This window comes from Anolis sagrei, chromosome 5, assembly GCF_037176765.1.
Source record: "Anolis sagrei isolate rAnoSag1 chromosome 5, rAnoSag1.mat, whole genome shotgun sequence".
Lineage (NCBI taxonomy): Eukaryota > Metazoa > Chordata > Lepidosauria > Squamata > Dactyloidae > Anolis > Anolis sagrei.
In genome coordinates, this window is record NC_090025.1 from 193218418 (window position 1) to 193244836 (window position 26419).

General features: G+C 43.7%; 1 protein-coding gene across 1 annotated transcript in view; it reads left to right on the forward strand.

Moving 5' to 3' along the window:
* Positions 1-26419, forward strand: part of EXOC4 (exocyst complex component 4) — a 579446-nt gene that overhangs the window by 456756 nt on the left and 96271 nt on the right. Inside the window, exon 11 of the mRNA XM_060776413.2 lies at positions 4722-4941. Coding sequence (XP_060632396.2) covers positions 4722-4941 — 220 coding nt within the window. The remainder of the gene's footprint in view (positions 1-4721; positions 4942-26419) is intronic.

Genomic DNA, 26419 nt, shown 5'->3' on the forward strand with positions numbered 1-26419 from the left:
TGAGGAGCTTTTCTCCAGTTGATGTCCTTAAGGGTGTCTTTATTACCTCCCCGCTAAAAGCGGTATCTATTTTATCTACTCACATTTCTGCTTTCGACCTGCCAGGTGGGCAGGTGAGCTAGGGCTAATGGTGGGTGCTCACCCTGACCTGAACTCAAACTACTAACCTTTCGATCTGCAGAATTTTTCTGCAGCACAGCATTTTAGCCTGCTGTGCTAAGCCCACCCCCCAGAAGTTACCATAAAGTAATCTTGGATCACCTAATAAATTCCTTGACATAATTATACTGTTTAAGGAGAGAAATAGCCAAATACCTAGTTATGTGGGTGGGGGGATTAAGATGCGAATTTCCCCTAAAATAGCTTGAGGAAAAACATATTCCTGGGTCGAGTGGATGCTCAAAAGCATCCTGTCCTTTCTTTCTAAAGATGTATTTGCTACTTTCACTGCTCTTTTGTCCTTGACTCTGTTTGGTGTTTTGGGGTTCTAGTAAAAACGAAGTAGATCTCTATCATCTTAAATCTGGCAGTTGATGACTCTGAACATGATTGTTCTAGTGGACTGTAAACAAACATCCAATTCATGGTAGTATTTGTTAGTCATTACTATTGCTGCTCAATAGTACACTATTTTGACAATCAGTTCTCAAAACCTTGTAGGAATCAAGAAGTCTTTGCTTACCGAGGAGTACCCCATTGACATTTGAGCATGTTTCCTAGTAAATATTCCAAAGTACCCTACTCTTCTTTCAGGAATGGTAAAGGAAAGGATTATTTGGCCACGAACAAACAGTAGAAGGAGAAGGTCAGGTGGATTCAAGACCTTGTATGGTACACAATTGCATCATATGTGACTTATAGGGATTTTCATTTCCATCCTAGAATGGCTCCCAAACGTTGGTCCTTCGATGTTTTGGACAGCGTCTACCAATACCGGTCAACTTGGCCCACAGTCTGGAAGTGAGAACGTTGGGGTCCAAAACATCTAGAAGTCCAGAGTTTGGGAACCAGCAGAATGTTGGCTTTTTTTCAGGGAGTCATGCCTGGAGTTTGCTGCAACATAGGTTGAACACCCTCGTTTTATATATATTTACTTTTTTAATATTCTGCTCTGTCTCTCCAAGGGGACTCAGAGTGGATTACAGGTACATATATGCAAACATTCAATGCCATTGTACAATTGACAGAGACAGACAGTACATAAACAGAGGCAAGGCTTTCCTCTTTTCATCTCCAGCATCCGTCTGTGCTCGACTCAGCAATGGGGAGGTCCTGTTGTTTTGTTTTCCACTAGGGCTGGGCAACCATGGAAAAATTAGTTTCTAAACTCGATTCGTTTTTAGGGGGGTTTTGCGTTTCGATTTTTAAAAGAATTCCGAAATTTTCCTTAAAAAAAGTTTGAAATTTCAGAAATTACGAAACAATTACGAAACAATTACGAATCGATTCATTAATGGCAGGCGCGATCGCGCAATACGCTAAAAAAAACTCTCCCTCTGTTGTTGACTGTTGGTGTGATAATTATATATTTTTTTCACTGATAAAACAAACAGCAACCCTAAAACTTGCACCAGACATGTGGAAATAATAACGAAATGATTTCGAAACAATTTCGAAACAATTATGAAACAATTACGAAACAATTACGAAACGAATTGGAAAAATTCGTTTCGTTTTTTAGTTGCTCCTGAATGGTTCAATATCGCTTCGTTATCAAAAAAATAAAGAATTAATAACGAATTACGAAATTAACGAACGAAACCGCCCAGCCCTATTTTCCACATGGACACCTTTCCTGATCAGATTTTTGCCAGCATGTTTTTCAGGGCACCTTTTACCTCCCCACCAAAGTGGTATTTATTTATCTACCTACATGGTTGTTTTCGAACTGCTAGGTGAATAGAAGCTGGGCTGACTAGTTCACCCCGACCTGAGCTTGAACTGCCAACCTTCAGGCTGGTAGGATCTTCTATAGGCGGTGGTTTAACATGCTGCGCTAGCCCGTCTCTTTTTTTAACGTTTAATGAAAAACATGGCCCAAAGGTCTTGTCAGCCAGGGAGCTGTTTCAGACCCATTTTTTATCAGGAGAGGTGTTCCTTTGCTGAATTTTCACAGAGCTGCCCTTTGTTTTACATATTTCCTGGGTAAAAAGTACCACAAGGAAAAGCAAAACCAGACTCCTTCTCTGCCAAAGACTGTATTCCTGATCTGTTCTACCGTATATGTTTAGCTGTCTCATCTTTATAACAAGCTAACTGTGGCAATAAAGTTGGGAGTTAAACTTTTAGGAAATAATAGTCTGTTTGGTGTGTGTGTGTGTGCTTGCCCGCATTCCCAGTGACTTGTCATTTGCACAAAAATAAAGAAAAGAGAGTTGATTTTTACCTAAAGTGCTTTTCCGTCTAGAGGGACCGCTTAATTGTAGTCACAAATCACCTTGAATGCTTTCCTAGAAAGATAAAACAAGTTAAATTTGTATATCACTCGGCAAGTGCTTCCTTCTGAATTGGATATGAGATGGAGATTTTTAGCTTTCCCTTCTGTATCTTTGCAGCTCGTACCCAATTTTTTTGTTTTCGGATATTTCATACCAGCACAGAAGGAAGAAAGCAGACTCCTTATCCCCCCCCCCCCCCATATAGATAGATAGATGGGTGGGTGGATGGATGGATGGATGGATAGATGGATAGATGGATAGATGGATGCACACTTTATTGGGTTTTTAGCCTCCTCCTTCTCTCCCCATTTGGGATCACTGTCCAACAATTCCAAGATGTACCTTGCTTTGCATTTTGATTTGCAGAAATCTCCTTAGCATTTTACAAGAAGGAGCACTGCTGTTGTTATGTTAAATAAGTGTAATTACCATGCCTGGAGGGAATTTTCCATCCTTGACTTGCCACGTGCTCTCTCACATGGAAAAAATAGGCCCCACAGCATATCAGTCTCTTTTTCCCCTTTAGCTTTATGGGATTTTGCATCCATTTTCTTCTGCTGTCTGATATGGGTTCAGTCAGAACTGCAGGGAACAAGACTCTGAATCCCTTGTAAATTTACATCTGGAGGTTTCTGTTTCTTGATGAAATAGTGTTTTTTTTCATGTCAGGAGCAACTTGAGAAACTGCAAGTTGCTTCTGGTGTGAGAGAATTGGCTGTCTTCAAAGACGTTGCCCAGATGTTTTGATGTTTTACCATCCTTGTGGGAAGCTTCTCTCATGTCCCCACATGTGGAGCCGGAGCTGACAGAGGGAGCTCATTCGCGCTCTCCTCAGATTCGAACCTCCAACTTGTCAGTCTGCCGGCACAAGGAAACTATCTGCAAATATTGGGATTGCACTGGATCCCCTTGGACCAAATGTGGGACAGAATCATAGGGTTGGAAAGGACCCCAAGGGCCACCCAGGCCAACCCCATTCATGAACACACAATTGAAGCACTCCCAACAGAATACCATCTAGTCTCTGTTTGAAAACCTCTAGAGAAGGAGACTCCACCACAATCCAAAGCAGTGCAATATTATTAACAGGATGGGTTGTTGTAGTTTGTAAATTGTGTTCCTTCATCAGCTTCCCTCTACAGTCAGTGGTTCCCTTGATGTATTGTAAGAACACTTTTCCTCTGGGGGATCTTTGTCTTGATTCTCGTGGCTTGTTCTTGGTCTTGCAGTTCTTCTGATGTCTGAGGTGGAGTCTCCATTGGCCTGGAGAGCCCAGTTTAGGTGGTTCAGTTCACCTTGGAGGAGGTGGGGTTCGCAGATTCTGCCAGGGGTTTAATTGTGCTTCCTTTTTGATGTATTGTTGAAGGCTTTCGTGGCCGAAATCACTGAGTTGTAGGTTTTTCGGGCTGTATGGCCATGGCCCCGCCTGACCTCACAACCCCTGAGGATGCCTGCCATAGATGCAGGCGAAACTTCAGGAGAGAATGCCATATAGCCCGAAAGACCTACAACAACCCACTTCTTTTTTTTTACTTGGGTGATGGTTGGAGTTTTTATGTAGGTATCTATCCATGTATGTTCGGTTTTCTGTAAAGTGTGTGGCCCAATTGTTGATCTGGTTTGCAGATGACTAGGACATCTAGAAATGGCATTTTCCCTTCATTTTCTTTTTCCATGGATGTTTGGGTGGATGTTGAGGTGGTCCATGAACTTGTTGAGTTCTTCTTCTCCATGTCTCCAAATGGTGAAGGTGTCATCCACATATCTGAACCATATTGAGGGCTTTTTTGTTGCCGTTTCCAGGGCTTGTTTTTCAGAGTGTTCCATGTAGAAAACAGGATATTTTTCTGAAGGTTTAGGTGGAATCTAATTCCCTGTGGGTTGAATCACTTGCCCCATTGTGCCTTAGTCTCTGGAGCAAGCAAAAACAGACTTGTTCCCTCCTCAATTTGATGTCCTTTCAAATGGTTAAACATGAATATCATGTCCCCTCTTAACCTTCTTTTCATTTTACTGAGCACTAATAAATATTTGATGAAGGAAGCTATTGCAAGTGAATACGATTCCAGTGCCCATGGATGACTTCAATGGCCCCTACAGTGCCAAATAAATTCCCTCTCAGCCCTATTGTATCAATTCAAGTTCACATGGCCAGTGGAGAATTGATGAGTTTTTTGAAGGAGTTTCTTAAACTTTGAGCTGTTTTGGTTCCATATGGAGGACTTCGTTTTAGTTCTTGGACAAGATGCTAATGTCAGTCTGCGCTCTTTTAATGTGTTTCAGATTTATTCAAGAGATTGAGCATGCTTTGGGTCTCAGTCCAACCAAGCAGTGTCCCCTCCGGGAATTCCTCACCATGTATATCAAGAACATCTTTCTCAGCCAAGTCTTGGGAGAAATCAACAAGGAAATAGAAGGGGTCACCAAAATAACTGACCCACTGAAGATACTGGCCAACGCAGACACCATGAAGATGCTTGGAGTGCAGAGACCTCTCTTGCAGGTAAGTAAGTGCAATACACCTTTGAAATAGATTTTGCATAAGGAAGAGAGAGTACTAAAACTATAAAAGATGCAGCCAAAGCACTCCATTTTCCTTTTGAAAATGGTCATAAAAGTCCTCTGTTTTAATCTGAATAATCTGAATAATCTGTTTTAATCTGTTGCGAGGTGTTAAACCTAGTCTGGAGAGAGGCATCCACACCTCTGGTTCTCCTTTAAAGCTTGACCTAAAGCCCAGAACAGATTCACTGCTTTACCGACATAAATCCCACTAACCCACTGCTTTTTACTGACATGAGCTCTGAGATCTGCCAGGGAGGCCCTCCTCTCAGTCCCACCTCTGTCTCAAGAGTGGTTAGTGGGGACGAGAAAGAGGGCCTTCTCTGAGTTGGCCCCCCTGGCTTTGGAATTCCCTCCTCAAAGATATTAGATTAGCCCCTATTCTCCAAGTTTTCCAAACAAATTTGAAAACATGGCTCTTCAAACAGGCCTTTGACCTTGTTTAGGAATCCTTAATGATTGTACTCGAGGACTTAGTGATTATTTCACCTTGCACTTTATGGGACTGATATTGATTGCAGTTGTTTTATATCTGCTGCTATGGTTGCATTTTATTGAATTTTTAACTAGTGGGGTTTTATGATGTTATGCCATTTGTTATTGGTATTGTGCCATTGTTTATGCACTTGTTGTATTTTGTGTGTTTGCACTATTGAGTGCTTTTGTGGGCCGCCCTTTGGGGAGATGGTGGCGGGGTATAAATAAAGTTTATTTATATTTTGTAACCACTGCTATTTGCATTTCTCGTATTTGAATGGATTTTGATTGAACACATACAAATACGAGAAATGCAAATAGCAGTGGTTGAACACATTGTGTAATCCTGATTTACACAATCAGGATTTATTTGATTTATTTGATTTATGGGATGCTGGAGGCCCCATCTCCTGCCTTGCACTTACGTTAATTTAGTATGCAGTGGGTCTCATAAATGCAGAATGATGTATAGTCCTCCCCTTCTTTGTTTGAAGCGTCAAGTTTTCGTGAATTAGGATAGTGGGGTATCCATGGGGGAAATGTTCCTGACTGGACAACAGTTACATGAAACCATGGATATGGCTGAATGCCATTGAAGTACCTCACTTCCTATGAAATTCATAAAGTCGCCATAAGTCAACGGATGACATATACACAGAGTAAATCTCTAAAAGAAGAATTTGCCATCAAAACTGTTGTGAATTCCGTGTTACTGAAAGGCTAAGCATGGGAATACATCCTTGACATTATCCAAATTCTATTGATAAGTTTCTGATCTTTATTGGTCAAGAAAATTCCATGATTTCGTAGCTAATAGGCTTGTACATGGATTCGGAGTGGTTGGTTCCCTTCGGCCAATGTGGCTTGTTCAGCTTGGTCGGATGGCCATAATGGTAAGGGCCCAGGCGTCACGTTTTTCCATCCGTAATGGGACCATATGGCAGCCAATCATGGCTCCCCCTCCCCTATTCAGCACTATGCGTTGTGTGGAGTGGCTTCTGTGTGCTGCCCTCATGGGGTTTCCCTTTGAGTGCTGCCCGTTGGGACAATTGGAATTGAAGAACACCATGACATGTCTTACGCAAGCTGTGTCTGCTTCCTTAACCTCATTGCTGAAACCCAATCTCCCTTGAATAGAAAAAAGAGAGCATCCCAGGAATGGAAAGGAAAGCCTTGTAAGTTCCCCATTGCTGCCAATGGGCAGGATCTAGCCGCATTTTTCGGCTATGGCCTGAAAACGGCTATCGGGCTAGCCACCTGTTTTCAGGAGGTGCATGAAAACGGATATCACGGTCTACCAGAATCTGGCCAGCAGAAACGGATTGAGGTTCAGCCAAAATGCACAAGCCTAATAGCTAATGAAACAGGACTTGAGCAGAACAGGGCTTATGAGAGCAGGCTGTCATCAGTCATAGAATCATAGAGTTGTAACAGACCTCATGGGCCATCCAGTCCAACCCCCTGCCAATAAGCAGGTGTTGGTGAACCACAATGCCCAAAATCTAAAAATACCCCCCCCCCCAACCCCACCAGTATTCAACATTGGCAATGTAGGTAGTGTGCCAAGTTTGGTGCAAATCCATTGTGGGCTGGTTTCAGAGTGCTCTCTGATTGTAGGTGAACTATAAATCCCAGCAACTACAACTCTCAAATGTCACGTTCTATTTTTTCCAAACACTACCAGTGCTCACATCTGGGCATATTGAGTATTTGTGCCAAATTTGGTCCAGACCTATGATTGTTTGCATACGCTATTGTCTGGAAGAAGGTGAACTCCAAAACTCAAGGTTTTTGGGGTTTTTTGTCGTGTCATGAGCGACTTGAGAAACTGCAAGTCGCTTCTGGTGTGAGAGAATTGGCCGTCTGCAAGGACGTTGCCCAGGGGACGCCTAGATGATTTGATGTTTTTATCATCCCTATGGGAGGCTTCTCTTATGTCCCCGCATGAGAAGCTGGAGCTGATAGAGGGAGCTCATCCACCTCTCCCCGGATTCGAACCTGCGACCTGTCGGTCTTCAGTCCTGCTGGCACAGGGGTTTAACCCACTGCGCCACCGGGGGCTCCTCAACTCAAGGTGAATGCCCACACAATCAAAGAGCATTCTGAACTCCACCAACAATGGAATTGAACCATATTTGGGATGCAGAACCCCCATTACCAACAGAAAATAATGGAAAGATATGCTGGGAACTCAAGGTGAATGCCCAGGAAACCTTTCCATTATTTTCTGTTGGTAATGGGGGTTCTGCATCCCAAATATGGTTCAATTCCATCGTTGGTGGAGTTCAGAATGCTCTTTGATTGTAGGGTGACTATAAATCCCAGCAACTACAACTACCAAATGACAAAATCAATCTCCCCTCCAACCCCACCAGTATTCAAATTTGGGCATATCAGGTATTTGTGCCAAATCTGGTCAAGTGTCAAATCAAATCAAATAATTTATTTCGTTCATTAACCAGCACAGGAAACAGAGCCACATTTTCATACAAACTTGGTATGTTTGGTACATTAAAAATATAAATATAATTACTGAAGCACAATTTGGGTGAGGTCAAGTGAATAAAAATATATCCTGCACATCAGAGATTTACATTACGATTCAGAACAGTAGCAAAATGACAGTTATGTAGTAGCAACAAAAATAATTTTATGGCTGGGGGTCACCATAACATGAGGAACTGTATTAAGGGGTCATGGCACTAGGAAGGCTGAGAAACACTGTTTTAGAGAAATCCTCAACTTAGTCTTTCCTACATCTGTTTTGGGATCTAGGCACCTTCTGGTTGTGACACATCCTTTTGGTGTCTCGGTCTAGCTTCCAAAAGATGGGAACCAAGAGTGAGGGAGCCTTACGGAGAGAGAGAGGGGTGGGGACTGAATGAATGCCTGTGTGCCAAACATTCAAAGCGCTTCTGCGAAGAGTGAAAATAACTACACTGCTGCAAAGCATTATTTATTGATCAGAATTTTCACTCGAGCCTCAAAGGTCACCCTCACCCCCAAGACGCACAATTGATCTGCTACAACTGTAGCCTAATCGTTTCTGGTTACGGCTGCAAATGAACCTGAAAGAAAACTCATTTGTTTATGGCACTAAACGACAAAACCCGCTTGGCAACAATTGGCGGCCATTTGAAGGCGCCTGTCAGCGGCATCCATCTGATTAATGCAGAGTAATCTGACAAGATGAGAACAGTATGCCTTCGCGGCTGGTGACAAGGCTTTCTTGGGAGAGCCACAAGTGGCCTTTCTTTCCCCAGAAGCGAGAGAGAAACCCAATCCCAGCAACGGCGGCCTCATTATCATCTCCGGCAAGTCATTATGGCAGAAGCAGCTGTGCCGGCATCCTTCGCAAGGCATTTTACTCGACTGCCCACTTGCGCAAAAACATTGATATTCCATCATGCATGAAGAAGCCAAAGGAAGGTGGCCGGGAATCAAATCTATTTTAAAGAAGCCAAATCAAACAGCCATGTCAAAACTCAGTCATTCCAAGGAAACGCTGCCGTGATCCCAGGTGGGAAGAAGATGGCTTCTTTGGCATTGCAACGGAGGAAGTAGGAAGACCAATGATATACCACCAGTGCACAATTTCTCTAGGGAAAGCACTGGGCTATTGTTGGAATAACTTTGTAAGTTCCTTGCATGCAATGTGGATCCCTTAGGATGGTGGGACAGTTATCCTTCCATGTTTCTAGCTCAAGCATATGTGAATATGGTTCTTTGTGGATTTGCTGTTCAATTTTTCACTTTCGATGGTGCGTCCCTAGGCCTCAGAAAAGTTGAGGGTCGAACGGTACAACTAATCTGAAAGAAAAGGTGCTGCTGAGGAAGCTTCCTGCAACCCACCCAAATCCAACCATTCCTGATTGGGAGGGATAACCAATACTCCAGAAGGCAGGAGAAGAATTTAAAACGATCTTGACAGATTAGAGAGATGATTGTTCAAAACTAACACAATGAAGTCCAACAGGGACAAAGGCAAGAGACTCCACTTAGGCAGAAAAAAACGAAATGCAAAGAGACAGAATGGGGGATGCTTGGCTTGAGAGCAGTATGTGTGAATAAAGGCCAATGGGATTTTGGCCTGCATCAATAGGAGTCTAGTGTCTAGATCCAGGGAAGTCATGCTCCCCATCCTCTATTCTGCCTTGGTTAGACCACACCTGGAATACTGTGTCCAATTCTGGGCACCACAACTGAAGAGAGATATTGACAAACTGGAATGTGTCCGGAGGAGGGTGACTAAAATTATCAAGGGTCTGGAGAACAAGCCCTATGAGGAGCAGCTTAAAGAGCTGGACATGTTTAGCCTGAAGAAGAGAAGACTGAGAGGAGACATGATCGCCATGTATAAATATGTGAGGGGAAGTCATAGGGAGGAGGGAGCAAGCTTGTTTTCTGATGCTCTGGAGACTAGGACACGGAGCAATGGCTTCAAACTACAAGAAGGAGAATCGCATTCCAAGCACCCCCAACAGATGGCCATCCAGCCTTTGTTTAAAAGCCTCCAAAGAAGGAGCATCCACCACACTCCGGGCTAGAGAGTTCCACTTCTGAACAGCTCTCACCGTTAGGAAGTTCTTCCTCATGTTCAGGTGGAATCTCCTTTCCTGTAGTTTGAAGCCATTGTTCCATTGGGTCCTAGTCTCCAGGGCAGCTGAAAACAAGCTTGCTCCCTCCCTCCTCCCTATGACTTCCTCTCACATATTTATACATGGCGATCATGTCTCCTCAGCCTTCTCTTCTTCAAGTTAAACATGCCCACCTCTTGAAGGCGCTCTTCATAGGGCTTATTCTCCAGACCCTTGATCATTTGAATTGCGCTCCTGTGGACACATTCCACCTTGTCGACATCTCCCTTTAATTGCAGTGCCCAGAATTGGACACAGTATTCCAGGTGTGGTCTGACTAAGGCAGAATAGCGCATGGGTAGCATGACTTCCCTAGATCTTTAGACATTAGACACCTATTGATGCAGGCCAAAATCCCATCGACTTTTTAAGCTGCCACATGACATTGTTGGCTCATGTTTAACTTGTTCCCCACGAGAACTCCAAGATATTTTTCACAGGTCCTGCTATCGAGCCAGGCATCCCTCATTCTGTATTTTTGCATTTCATTTCAGCCAAATCAGCCAGTAATAAGCAATATCCAGATCAAGAAAAATAATAGACCATTCCAAGGCAATGTCATCAATTTTCAAAATTCTGCATTTACACCAAATTTCGCATTAACCCTTTAGACAAACCTTCATGGCACTTAGCTGTGTTAGTCTGGGATATGTGTGCAAAGGGGTCTTGTATCACTTTAGATACTAATTAAGGGAACACAGTTGGTAGCATATGTCTTGTAGACGGTGTCTACTTCCTCAGGTTCCTCACAACACTTGCTTGTATACATTCTGCAAAAATCATATAAAAATAGATGTGCCAGCCTGGTTTTTTTTTGTTCCCTAAGGCGAACTCTGTGTCCCATCTGTTGGTCTTTCTTTCTGTTAAAACCACAAAGACTCTGTACGTTCACAGAGTCCTCCCCTATGTTTTCAGTATATTCCTCCAAGCTCAGCAACAAGTTTTATTGCTGCATTTAGATCAAAAAGTGTAAGGCCCAAAGTTTGTAGCCACTCGCAAACTCAATTCCAGATTTTTATTTCAAGCCAACACAAGCATAGCAGTCCCCTTTGTGACTCCATATTCTCACACCCACAACTGTAGTGCTTGGATCTAAAATTAAAGCACAATACACAAAAGAAGTTATCTTTTATACACAAGGCGTGCAGCAGTAGCTGTAATATCATGCAGACTAACTCATTATTTTGGAATTCGGGGCTGTTCATTGAATAATAACCAAAAAATGCACTGGAACATTCTCAAAATAATACAAACACGCCTATGCTCACATATCTATGCATATGTGTATGTGTGTTTTTCTGTCAGCACCTTTTGACATTTGGTTCATCCCTAGCTTTTCATCTGACCTGGCCTTAAGACACACACTGTGTGATGGATTATTTTAATTAGCCCAGCAGCGTGGACAAGCTTGCCTTCACAAGGCTCATATTGTGCTCATAAATCTTCATTTTTGCCCCTTCAACCAGATCTGTGTGGCTGCTTTCTCCCCTCGTTCACATACAGGCTGGAAATTCCTCAAATTTCATTATATATTTTTTCCTATTTCACTCCACTAGACAGCAAAATGGGCAAGAGGCCTATTTCTCAACTTCCTCTTTTCAAAATCAGAGCTGTGGCTTCTTCAGTTAGCTCTGTGATGTGGTCTTCTTTTCCCATTGCCTTCCTTTTTTCCTAAGCACCACCACCTTTTCCAACACCATGAAAATGTTGAAGTTAGAAAATGCTGACCATTTCTGCTCTCCTGGCCGTCACCTTTCCACAAAAGTCAAAATTGACTCTGAAATACAATACCGCCTGAGCTCTCCGAGTGCAGCATTTTTCCCAATGAAGCAGAGAGTGTTTGAGGACCAGAACATCTGTAGGGAGACCAAGATGCTAGTTTATAAAGCTATTGTCCTTCCAACCCTGCTATATTCCTGCGAAACGTGGACTGTTTACAGATTTCACGCTCATCTACTAGAACGATTCCATCAGCATTATCTCTGAAAAATCCTGCAAATTTCTTGGGAAGACAGGTAGAAAAATGTCAGCATGCTGGAAGAAGCAAAGACCACCAGCATTGAAGCGATGGTCCTCCGCCATCAACTCCGCTGGACCGGCCACGTCCGGATGCCCGACCACCATCTCCCAAAGCAGTTGCTCTACTCCGAACTCAAGAACGGAAAATGGAATGTTGGAGGACAGGAAAAGAGATTGAAAGATGGGCTCAAAGCCAACCTTAAAAACTCTGGCATAGACACCGAGAACTGGGAAGCCCTGGTCCTTGACCGCTCCAGCTGGAGGTCAACTGTGACCAGCAGTGCTGCAGAATTCAAAGAGGCACAAATGGAGGGTGAAAGGGAGAAACATTCCAAGAGGAAGGCATGTCAAGCCAACCCTGACCAGGACCGCCTTCCACCTGGAAACTGATGTCCTCAGTGCGGAAGAGCATGCAGAGCAAGAATAGAGCTCCACAACCACCTACCAAGACACTACACTTGGAGGACCATCATCCTCGAGCTACGACAGATCACCTAAGTAAAAGCCTTTTCCAATCAATCACACCAACTTATGCTGTGTCTAAAGTACAATAGCCTTCATTTCCAAGGAGAGTTCAAGCTTGGGTTGTGTGTGTTTTCCGGGCTGTGTTCCAGAAGCATTCTCTCCTGACATTTCACCTGCAACTATGGAGGACATCCTCAGAGTTCAAGCTTGATTTGCTGTAGGATCCATTCACGGAGGCACCTAACAACTTGCAGGTTTTCAGCTCCATGATTTGCCATTTTGGGCAGTCATTGCCATTCCTTGAGGATCCCAGAGGCAAAAACCACCCACAGACCCATCAGAGTTGCCCATCCGTACGCTAAAATTTAACAGGTTGTAAAATTCCTGCTACTTTTTGGCGTCTGGTTTCCACGTTTCTCGCATTTCTTAACATCCATAATTATACCTGTTCCTTTTTTCTTTCTTTATTTTGGTTAAAAATGTCATCCGTAATGTGACAGGAACCTCTTGCAGAGACAAAAGCAAGATGAATTGCTTCTCAAATGGATAGCTAAGGAAGTTGCCTTCTGAAGGACCTCATTTCCCTCCCTCTTTTCCTCTCGCTCATGAGAAGGGAGCATTCAGCGCAAGGGAAGATTGAAAGAGCAATGAGTTGGGAAGGGGAAGAGTTTGCCACTCCGAGAATTAAAAAAGCACGACTGAAATTGTTCAAGCACCATGATCCGTACATTAATTTCTAACATGTTGATGCTAAATTATATCCTAAAGAATGTGAAGCCTGCCAATTAAAATGCTGCCTCTTGTTTGCTGTGGGAGATGGGAAATAACCCCTTCTGGTTGAAGGAGCGCGCATAGCCATGCCCACACAGCTGCCTGATGCTGTAACTGCGCAGCGACTGCACATGAATTGCAATATGAATTTAGTGTATGATCAATGGTTGCATGTAAGAGATGTCTTGATCTATGCAGCTGCAGGCATTAAGGCACAGAATTGGAAATTAATTTAAACTTGGCTATACTTCTGCTAGAGACAAAGTTGAAGTACTTTGGCCACATAAAGAGGAGACAGCAAAGCCTAGAGAAGACAATTATGGTGGGGAAAGTGGAAGGTAAAAGGAGGAGGGGCCGACCAAGGGCAAGATGGATGGATGGCATCCTTGAAGTGACTGGACTGACCTTGAAGGAGCTGGGGGTGGTGACGGCCAACAGGGAGCTCTGGCGTGGACTGGTCCATGAAGTCACAAAGAGTCGGAGACAACTGAACGAATGAACAACAACAACATAGTCCTGCTAGGATGGACATTTGCACATCTTGGACTCAAGACCTTTCACAGCTCCAGGACTTATTGGGATTTTGATGTTTCTATATGCTTTACTTTATGTCTGTTACTTATTCCGTGAACAGTATATCCTTCGTTGGGTTATAATATGAGAATTGCACCTTTACTTTGGTAATTTTTGAAATATTTTTGACATAGTAATACAGCTTTAAGTAACTTACTCTTAGGCAGAGTTGTAGAAATTATATTTTTGTTATATTTTTGCGAGTTACGCACATACATTGTTGTTTTGTTTTATATCAGCTTACAGACGATGGCAATAATTCAATTCAAGATTCAGACAATAACAGAACAATAAAACACAATATTATGAAACTGTAAAAAAACATATCAATTAAATAGTCTTCCAAATAATTAAAATGTATCAAACATCAAAAGTCAAGCATCCATCTTAAGGTTGGACAAATGTTTCTCCTTGCTCACTCTATGTTGGGGATTCCTCATCTTCGGAAGAGGAAGGGGAGCAGGGAAGTGCGCAGGAATTGGAGGGAGGAGAAGAATCAGACGATGAGGATTTGAAAGTACCCACATTTCTAGAGAGATGAAAAGAGACAGAGCACAGACGGCATTCCACCAGAATAGCTGCTAAAAACGCTGAGCTAATTGGGAGACGCCCTAGCACCTCCTGTGTGTAGAATTCAGGGCTATAAATCAGAGGCAGGAGCAGTCAGCTTTCACTGGTAACAACGACCCTGATACTGATGTTTTCACTCCAATTACAGACGGCATTCAGCCAGAATAGCTGCTAAAAACGCTGAGCTAATTGGGAGACGTCCTAGCACCTCCTGTGTGTAGAATTCAGGGCTATAAATCAGAGGCAGGAGCAGTAAGCTTTCGCTGGTAACAACGACCCTGATACTGATGAACCCTCTTACAAGCTATTGTTTTTGTACAGAATTTTAAACTATTAAATAGTAATAAATTCAATACTCCAATTGAATCTTCTTTGTGTCTGCTGCTAAGGACTTAGTTCATTGTCCATTGTCTGATTAAAGACTGGTGTTTCGTTTGGGACTTTGTAAGAGACTTTAATTTGTGTCTGGATTAAGACTTCCTTGCTTTCTTTTGCACTTTGCAATTGCATTTGCTTATCCTTTGTGTTTGCTGAAGTAAAGCATTTTTTTTTACTTTCAACATTGTCTAAAGGCTGTTTTCGAAGGGCAACTCAGGACACTCTAGTCAATTTGACCATCTCAGCTAATTCACAAGATATTTGCAGAAAAAAATGTATTTATGTGGAGAAATATTTCATGCAAAGGAAATGCTCTTTTCTGCGCAAAAATGCCACATGTCACTATTACATAGAATGTGACCCAAACTGCAAAGATTCCAATCAGCCCAAGAAACTCAAGAAATGTTTTTTTTTAACTATTAGTCAAGTATTGTCAAATAATCTTTCCCCACTGCTGCATGACATTTGTTTGTGACTGTCCTCTTTCCTTCATTTGTCCCCTGAGGCCACTGAATCACTCTGCCTAATGCTAGACTTGCATGTAGAGCAAACCTGGTGGTCACTTAGCTGTGCTTGCTGCCCTTTGTGCAAGGACAAATTCAGTAGGGAAAACTCACAAAGGAATGGGAAAAGGCAACCACGCAAGGGAGAACACGCAACTCAACACAGCTTGGCTCACAAGTCATAGGAAAAATCCAGCCCATTTTTAGCTTTCAGTCTACACGAACACAGTATGGTTTCAGCACTTTGGTGTTGACAAAATTATTCTGAAGATTCTCCAATAACACATTTTTCACTCACCGCTTTGCCCCATGCTCCATAATGCAGAAAAGGCCACGAAGAATACAGACAATATGCTCTATAGTATGTGTGCCTCATTGCCAGCTGTCTAAGCATTGATGACATTTTGGGGGAGACGCATTATCTGGCCAGGATCAATAATAATCTGACCTTAATAACTGGCCGTGACAAAAGTCTAAGAAAGGTCAGCCAGATGGACCAAGATTCCAGCGCCGGATGTCTTAAAGGGATACAAAAGAATCCTTTAACATGCCATTTGGAGTCTTTGGACTGTTTCAGAAATAACCTTCCATGTTGTAGGAAGCTGTGCAACCATCAATTCTTACTCCTTATGGAGATTTATTTATTTATGTATTTATTTCTTTTATATACCACTTTTCTTCCCCACGGTAGCCACGGCAAAAATTCAGTGCCTTACAACATAGGGTCTGGAGAACAAGCCCTATGAGGAGAGGCTTAAAGCTCTGGGCATGTTTAGCCTGAAGAAGAGAAGGCTGAGAGGAGACATGATAGCCATGTATAAATATGTGAGAAGAAGTCATAGGGAGGAGGGAGCAAGCTTGTTTTCTGCTGCCTTGGAGACTAGGATGCAATTGAGCAATGGCTTCAAACTATAAGAAAGGAGATTCCATCTGAACATTAGGAAGAACTTGACTGTGAGAGCTGATCAGTAGTGGAACTCTGCCCTGGAGTGTGGTGGAGGATCCTTCTTTGGAAGCTTTTAAGCAGAGGCTTGATGGCCATCTGTCGGGGGTGCTTTGAATGCAATTTTCCTGCTTCTTGGCAGAGGACTGGACTGGATGCCACAAGGTCTCTTCCAACTCTATGATTCTATGATGCTATATAAAAATCTAGTATATAAGCAACTATAACATATAACTATAAATTAAATTAAACCACATTAAATAGAGAAACACAACATCTAGACATTTAAACGTGGAATTAAAAAATATAGATATAAAACATTAAAATCAAATAATCCAGAAGCCAAAGTTCAAGGCCTTTTCAAAAGTCAATAGCACATAACCCTGTACTTTTTTTTTTTTTTTTGCATTGCTTGCTTCCCAAAGGCTTGGTCCCACATCCATGTTCTGAAGACCAAAAGGGAAGGCGCTGATCTAATTTCAGTCGGGAGGGAGTTCCACAGGCAAGGGGCCACCACTGAGAAGGCCCTGTCTCTCATCCCCACCAGTTGCACTTGCGAAGGAGGTGGAACAGAGAGCAGGGCCTCACTGGGTGATCTTAACCTCCATGATGGTCCGTAGAGGGAGATACTTTTGGACAGGGCCAGAACCATTTAGGACTTTATAGGCTAAAGCCAGCACTTTCAATTGTGCTTGGTAGCAGACTGGCAGCCAGTGGAGGTAGCATAACATAGAAGTTGTATCCTTCCTGTATCCTGCTCCAGTGAGCAATCTGGCTGCCGCCTGTTGGACCAATTGGAGCTTCCAAACAGTCTTCAGAGGCAACCCCACGTAGAGCATGTTGCGGTGTTCTATTTGGGATGTAACCAGAGCATGGACTACCATGGCCAAGTCAGACTTCTCAAGGTATGGGCACAACTGGTGCAAGTTTTAATTGTGCAAAAGCTCCCGTGGCCACTGCTGAGTCCTGGGGTTCCAGGCTCAGCGATGAATCCAGGATCACTCTCAAGCTGCAAACCTGCGTCTTCAGGGGGAGAATAATAATAATAATAATAATAATAATAATAATAATAATAATGTATTTATTTATTTATTTATTTATTTATTTATTTATACCCCGCCACCCCAAGGGACTCAGAGTGGCTTACATGAGGCCAAGCCCAATAACACATCAATACATCAAAAACAACAGGCAAAAAGCAAAATAAACAATACAATTAATATAACCCTGTCCAAATACTGGCTGTAACCCTGTTACAGATGATCTGTTGAGACTGCCCTTCTCATCCCATCTCAGCACCCCCAACCATGTGCTTCCCCATTGGATCTCTCCACATTTCAACTGGAAGAAACACCAAGGGACACTTATTCCAACGCCCTACCAATGCAAGAATCCACTGTAAACATACCCCTAGAACAGTGATGGGCAACCTTTTGAGCTTGGTGTGTCAAAATTTGACAAAAACCTGAGCATAACTTGGGTGGGGTGTCAACTTTGACGGAAAAAAACCCATAATTTTGCAATATTTATAGTTTAAATAAGAAAAATGTATATTCCATGCTAAGTTATGGAGTAAACAATGCTCAAACATGCAGGTGTTAAATTTGTAGAGCCTTTTACAAATTTAAGGATGGAATTAGATTGGCTCTTATAAGGTGTACTTCTCTGTATGCGGCCGCATGTGGCCACGTGTCATCAAAAAATAACCATGCGTGTCAGTACTGACACGCATGTCATAGGTTCACCATCACGGCCCTAGAAAGTGGGCGTCCAGTTTTAGTCTAAAAGTGCAACATTTGTAGAATCCCTACTGTTTTCAGAAGTATTTGGCAATAATTGACACTAGTACTGAGGAGAGGACTGAGGAAAAGATGCTACAGCATCTCTATGACCACCTGGGGCACCTTCTTAGTCTCTTCACCTGTGTGTTCAATTTGGATTGCTTTGTCTGAAATACAACTTAAGCCCACTAGACTCATTGTGTAGGTAATCTCGTTTAAACACACCTCCCGGTTTCTCTTTGGTTTGTAATACATTGTGATTGTTGAGAAAGAAAAGCAGGGGTAGAGCACACTCCTCTGTTCTTAGGTACTGCCAGCCTACCCATCAGCCTTGCTTTCCATAGTGCCACGTTCCTTCTGGATCACTCCTCTTTATTGCCATGCAGATTTTCATAAAAATGGCGAGCGCCTGAAGATGAATTACCTCCATTCCAAGTTAATTTCTGTTTCCCAGCAGGACCCCGGCTGGACCCTGCTGGGTTTGGAAATGCCGTTGATTGGGTAATGGATGAGTGTTTTGCGGATGGCTGTGCCCACGCTCGCCTGGTGCCAGCTTAGGCTTCCCTGGTGCCCTTCATTTCCCGCTTTGCAGCCAGCGTCACTTGAGCTAAATGGATTTTTTCACAGGACAGTAACTTGACTGTCGTTAACATGGGGAAAATAATGTATGAGCACAAGACAGAACCGAAATGCTTACTCTGTGAAATCTGCAACTGCCTGGGACTTCCGTAGAGCGAGATCTGTGGGAGGCCATCTGCTTTGGTTGGAGTTATAAATCAGGGAAAAGGCCAGGCTACCATGGGGTCTTGCTAGAATGCCACACACACAAAGAGACACACAGATGGCTCATGCCACTAAGAATCATAGAATTGTCGAGTTGGAAAGGGACCCATAGGACACTGGATCCAAAATTGCCTTCATCCCTCTAAGTGCAGGAAATCCAGCCAGCATCCCAACCTCTCTCTGAAGATGTCCAAAGGAAGAAAGGCCTGCCATGTGTTCCAGAAAGCAAAGAATGGGCCAATCAAGGCTAATTAGACCTACATTATGGTGTTTTCTTAATGGAATTTCATTTTTGACATCTCCTCGGGTACAGAAAGATTAAGATAGTTGTTGTTGTGTGCCTTCAAGTTGTTTCTGACCTATGGGCATCCCAAAGCAAACCAACCACAGGCTTTTCCTGGCAAGGTTTGTTCAGAAGAGGTTTGCCATTTCTTTCCCCTCCGGCTAAGAGAAAGTGAGTTGCTGAAGATCACCCAGTGGGTTTCATGGCTGAGCAGGGATTCGAAGCCTAGTTTCCAGAGTGATTGAGCCGTGCTCCCTACACCACGCTGGCTTCAGCAAAAGTGTTGAGATAGATTCATAGAATCATAGAATCAAAGAGTTGGAAGAGACTTCACGGGCCATCCAGTCCAACCCCCTGCCAAGAAGCAGGGGTATTGCATTCAATCACCCCTGACAGATGGCCATCCAGCCTCTGTTTAAAAGCTTCCAAAGAAGGAGCCTCCACCACACTCCGGGGCAGAGAGTTCCACTGCTGAACGGCTCTCACAGTCAGGAAGTTCTTCCTCGTGTTCAGATGGAACATTTTAAGTAAGCAGTGTACCAGGAATATTCTTTGGGATGCTCATTCCCTTGCTGTGTTATTCCCAGCTTCCCAGACCTGAGTCATGAGACTTTTAATCATTTTCACTTATCATGACCTACAACAGTACACGGGCTAGAACTGGCACAACATGTCTCTCCACCATCTGGAGACCTGTGGTGAATTTGAGCTCCACAAATTATCCCCCCATTATTCCAACAGTGAAACCCAAAGCTTTCTGTGGTACTGTGTTGTCAAGGGCTTTCATGGCCAGAATCACTACATTGCTGTGAGTATTGCAGACTGTATAGCCATATTCCAGAAGCATTCTCCCCTGAAGTTTCACCCACATCTATGGCAGGCTTCCTCAGAGGTTGAGGGGTCTGTTGGACTCCTCAACTTTGAGGATGCCTGCCATAGATGTGGGTGAAACGTCAGGAGAGAATGCTTCTGGAGCATCATCATACAGCCCAGAAAACACAGCAGCCCAGTCTCTGTGATAACCTTTAAGCTTAGCCTTTCAGTGAAAACCCAAGTCCACCCCATCTTATGTTGATACCATCCTTGTTGTGTTCCTTCAAGTCATTTCTGACCAATTATTATGGGACTTCCTTGCCAATATTTGTTCAGAGAGATTTGTCTTTGCCTTTCTCTGAGGTATTGTGACTTACCCAAAGTCACCTACTCAATTCCCATGGCTGAGTTGTAGTCCGATGTTCCTTCTATTACACCACACTGGCTCCCAATACCTTTATTAGGCCATGCAAAAGGCACAAAATGTATTACATTGGCTTTCAAAGTTGGCAAGCCTTCTTAATTAGTTAGGAATGGATAATAAAACAGCAGGAGAAGGAAAGCAACAATCTGGTGCCACAATACCTATATGTTTGCATTCAGATGATATATAGAAGAAAGTGTATGTAGAGGAAAAAGTCAACCTCCCATGGCCAGGAGTTGAACTGGGAACAAAACAGGTAATAAAGCTTGGCTTTTTCCTTTGAAGTTTCTCCCAAATTCATTAGGAGTCCTCACAACACTGTGGTGGCAGAGTGCAGCTACTATCTCTGGAAAGTCTCTCAAGACAAATCAAAATGCTGGAACAGGAAAAACAGGCTATTGGAGCCAAATAGATTATGGGTTGGAAGGAGTGAACCTTCAAAAAAGAAGTCTGTGCATATGCATATGATAACACAAAATCCACGTTCCCAAATATAAGATTCCCTTGTTCAGCAGCTCAATACCTTCTGATCAAAACAGGTTGGACCTTGTTAGGTTGGTACTGTTGTAAGGCAAAGATGGTTGACTGTCCTTTGAAGGTCTTTGAAGAGAAGTTGGATGGCTATTTTTCAGGAGTACTTTGGTTATGTTTTCATGTATGGCAAAAAATGGTAAAATTGACTTGAAGCCATTTTCAGCCTGTGGTGGACCTTCAGAAAACCTATCATTTACTCAGGAGAGAGCTTCCTCTGAGGCTGGAAGAGAGTGAGTTCCCTGAGGTCATTCAGTGAGTTTCCACAGCTAAGCAGGGATTCGAACCTTGGTCTCCAGAGTCTCAGTCCAATGCCCAGATTGCATCACCAAGTCTTATCCTCTGTGGTTAAATGCTACGGTTTCCCAATTATAACCTTTCCATGGGGGAACATCTCCCTCCTCCTGTAGCCATCCCCTTGGTGTATATCACCCTGAAGGCACAGAAGCCAGAGCTAAACCAATTCATAGGAGGATCTTGTCAACCTAAAATTCTAAGATTACAACAGTAAACAAAGAACAAAACAAACACAGGAGAACTCTAGAGAAGAAACAATCGGAAACAGCTGATCACCTCTCAACAAAGGATTCCCCCAGGCAGTAACAAGGCACACCTAAAAACTGCCAGGCCATTAAATGCTAATCAAGGTGGCCAATTGAACTATTCACACCTAGCTCCAACAGACAAGAGTTCTTTCTCCCACCCCGGACTTTCCGAAGATACATAAACCCAATTTTCCTAGTTTCCAACAGATCTCACAACCTCTGAGGATGCCTGCCATAGATGCAGGCAAAACGTCAAGAGAGACTGCTTCTCAAACATGGCCATACAATCTTAAAAAACCATACAACCCACTTGTCAACCTAATTGATTAGTGTGAGGGTAGATGATGCTGACGGCAAGTCAAAAGGCTCTGTATGGAACAAATCTATGTGAATCACACACATTCCCACAGGGTTAGACCAGGATTCCTTCCCTTGACATGTTGATTGATATAGTTGTCGCTCCTGTCCCAAATGCATTCTGCCCCCATCATGGGTCACTGCAATCCCCTGCTGTATAGACCCCCATCAGCACCGCAACAGAGAAAATGCATCACGTTTCCCAAAACCTTAGCTGTGAATTTAATGGCACGTGAACACCAGCAGAAGAGCAGGTGAGGAAAAGTAATGAAAAACAATAAAACCTTGCTCTTGTTGTCGTTGTTGCCATCTTTATTTATTTGTTTGTTTGTTTAATGCCATTACTGTCTGTTTTGTGCTCTCTAGCTTATAATCTAACTAGCTTGGGGACCCGGCGCTGCCTGGGTGATTTGAGAAAGGCATTGTTTGTCTGTGCTCCAAGTTTAGTCTAGACCCAATGTTGACTGGGTTCAGTGGGTGCAGCTGAAGTATAGCTCTATGATCCATCCTCCTCCAAACTGCACCAAAATGTAGAATGGGTCGTGGGGGCTCAGGGTGCCAAGTTAGGACTTGATGAGTCATAGGTGCGGGTCGCAATGGTCTTAGGAAGTGAGTGAAGCTACTGCAAGTCCCATCATCCATGGTCCATTGACCCACAAACCCCACCCAGACGTAGAGTGGGTCATGGGGGCTCTGTGTTCCAAGTTTGGTCTTGATCAGTCATTGGATGAGTGTTGCAGCAGTCTCGGGAAGTGAGTGAAGGTACTTCAAGTCCCATCATCTATAGTCTTCCATCCTCCAACCTGTAGCAGGATGTAGAATGGGTCATGGGGGCTCTGTGTGCCAAGTTTGGTCTTGATCAGTCATTGATGAGGGTCGCAGTGGTCTTGGGGAAGTGAGTGAACGTATTTCAAGTCCCATCATCCATAGTCTTCCATCCTCCAACCTGCAGCAGGATGTAGAGTGGGTCATGGGGGCTCTGTATGCCAAGTTTGGTCTTTATCGGTCTTTGTTGGGGGCCACAGTGGTCTGTGGGAAATGAAGGGTTTGAAAGTACTACAAATCCCATCATCCATTGTTCATCCTCTCCCCCCCCCCCCCCAAACCTCACCAGGACGTAAAGGGGGTCATGAGTGTTATGTGTGCCAAGTTTGGTCCAGATACGTCACCCATGCTGGTCCCTGTGGTCTGTGAAAGTGAGAGCCAATCAGAAAGTGAGAGCCGCATACAAACATTCACTTTTATTATATAGATAGATTAAAACATGACACCAAAGGAAAAGGGGATGGCAGTGTGGGAAGGGATTAGGTTCAGCAGATGCAGCCTCCTCTTCTCTCCATCCAAGGCCAGGAGAGTGGTAGTTGGGATGGAGAGATGGCCATCTCCTTCTGGGTCTAGGCATGATGGAGCCGTGTGTGCCTTTTCTGCTCTGGCTCCAAGTCCAAAGCAGTGGCAGTTGGGATGGACGGAGGGGCTTTCGTTTGCTTTCATTCCTTCCTTCCCTCCCACCCATGCATGCACATATGCAAGGTCCATCTCATAAGGAAATATCTCGTATTCGGTTCTTGGCAAGTTGGAAACAACTTGAAGGCAGAAAACAACAAATACTAAATGGCAGAAGCTCGGAATTTAGTCCATCCATTAACAACCTTAGATATGCAGATGACACCACTTTGATGACCAAAAGTGAGGAGGAGCTGAAGATCCTTCTAATCAAGGTGAAAGAAGAAAGCGCAAAAGCTGGGTTGCAGTTAAATATCAATAAAACCAAGATTGTGGCAACAAGAATGATTGACACCTGGGAAATAGAGGGAGAAAACGTGGAGGCAGTGCTAGACTTCGTATTTCTAGGTGTGAAGATGAGTGTAGTTGCAGACTGCAGCCAGGAAATCAGGAGACGCTTACTTCTTGGGAGGAGAGCAATGACCAATCTTGATAAAATAGTGAAGAGTAGAGACATCACACTGGCAACATTGATCCGCATAGTCAAAGCAATGGTATTCCCCGTAGTCACCTATGAATGTGAGAGCTGGACCATAGGGAAGGCTGAGTGAAGGAAGAGAGATGCTTTTGAACTGTGGTGCTGGAGGAGAGTGCCTTGGACCGCGAGAAGATCCAACCAGTCCATACTTCCAGAAATAAAGCCTGACTGCTCATTGGAGGGACGAATAGTAGAGGCCAAGATGAAGTCCTGTGGCCACATCATGAGAAGAAAGGAAAGCTTAGAGAAGACAATGATGCTGGGGAAAATGGAAGAAAAAAGGAAGAGGGGCCAACCAAGGGCAAGATGGATGGATGGTATCCTTAAAGTGACTGGATTGACCTTGAAGGAGCTGGGGGTGGTGACAGCTGACAGGGAGCTCTGGCGTGGTCACGAAGAGTCAGAAACAAAGAGTCGGAAACGACTGAATGAATGAACAACAACATTCATATGCCAAACTTACACAATCTGTGACCTTATCTGCGGCTTCATCCCCGGCTCTTGTAGTGCCCTAGGCTGTATGGCTTTTCACCTACCCTGTGTCTGCTGCAGCACCAGTTTATTGAAGCCCAGGTTGAACTGGGAAAAGAAGGTCTGAGTCCAGGGACTCCCATAGCTCAGCACGCCCTGAGCTTTGCAGGCCAACAAGGGAATATCAAAACCCGTGATGAGCTGAAGTGTTCCCCGCATCTCTTCCCAGCCAAGGACACTTTCAGCAAAGTGCCTTTGACGACTGTCAAGCCTTCCTCGGGATAACGTGCCGCACATGCAAAGGGCCCCATTGCAGCACCGAGCGAGGATGCGGCTTCCTGATTCTTTTGAGCGGGCTGGAGCACAGAATCAATTCCTGTCACTCACCGCTAAATCTGCAGGAACAGGATTATGGATCTGGGTCCTTCTTGCGGTGCTTTAATCTTAAAATCGATGCCGAGAAGGAAGCTGGGCTTCGGGGAGAAGGGGAGGGGAGGGGATTGGCTCCCACTTCTTCGACTCTGATGAGGTTTTGCAACTTCAAATGCAAAAGTGTCCATCTCTCTTGCCTTTGCAATGAGGGCAGGGAGGGAAAGGGAGGCGGGAGGGGGGAACCAGAATACCGGGCCTGTCACAGTCAGTGGAATCTGCTGCATGGAGGACTTTAATTCAGTATGTAAACACTGGCAAAGCTGTGAAAGATGCCTTGGCCTCTTGGCTTCTAAGTACACAGCTCAGGAACTAATCCTGCCTTGCCTGCGAGGCTAATATTACCTTGGGATTTTAGCTCCATCACATCATCAGCACAGCTCACACAAAGGAGAGGTGTGCAGGTATACAGGTTGCATGCAAAACACTCTAAAGCCAACCAAACTCACACTGGCAGAACCTGCAAGGCCTACTCACTCTGGGCAGTAAAGCCTTGGACACAGAATCATCGAATAGAGGAACAGCATGACTTCTGACTTCACCTGCATCTATGGCTTCAGAGGACATGCCAACCACAGATGCAGGTGAAACCTCTGGAGAAAATGCTTCTAGAACACACTGGCCATACAGCCCAGAAACCACACAACACCCTAGTGATTCCAGCTGTGAAAGCCTTTGACAATACATTAAACCAATTATTTTCATTATTTTCACTTAAATCATATGTTTAAGCATGTTTCAGTATATTTTAAGCTGCACTGCAACATTTGGGATGTTCAGAAATCAGTTAATAAACATCAGCCTGGCCTGGAATCTTGTTGGTGTCTTACACGTGTATAATAAGTCCACTTGGGAGAGATGATTAGGCATTTCTATCCCGTATGGGATGTCCTCATTCAGGTCAAAGTTACAGAACGGCACCATTTCTCATGTGGATGGGAGGCAGTTGAATAGTTGAAGTTTGTACAAGAAGTTGCCCATTTGGTTTCACGCATTGAGTCACATTGTGCTGCCATGCAACATAAGGGTTCTCTGACACAATACGTGTGTAACTCTGCATGAAGAGATTTATTTATTTATTTATTTGCTTGATTTATATACCGCCCCTCTCAGCCCGAAGGCGACTCGAGGCGGTTTACATTTGGCAATCAATGCCCCACAAGATAAAAATACAATCAAAAACAATTACATATAAAATAACTATGTAAAAACAATAAACAATTAACAATTAAAACCATAACATACAATTATCAGCGTCTCATCGTTAAAATCATTTTCCGTCGAATCGTCTTGTCATTCCATGAGTCTCAATCAATCAGTTATACTGCGTCTGCAAATGCCTGCTTGAATGAGAGGAGAGAGGGGGCCAATCTAATGTCCCTAGGGAGGGTGTTCCATAGCCAAGGGGCCACTGCTGAGAAGGCCTTTTCTCTCGTTCCCGCCAAACGGATCTGCAAGGAAGGCCGGACTGAGAGCAGGGCCTCTCCAGACGATCTTAAACACCTAGATGGTTCATAGGAAGAGATGTGTTTGGTCAGGTAAACCGGGCCAGAACCATTTAGGGTTCACAGCCCTGATGTTGGATCGTTGTGATAGTAAATTTGGACTGGAATTCTCCATGATTAAATGCCTCCAGTTTTGCAACAAGGAAGTGCTAGTTGCTGTGTTGTCTGCTATTTTTTGAA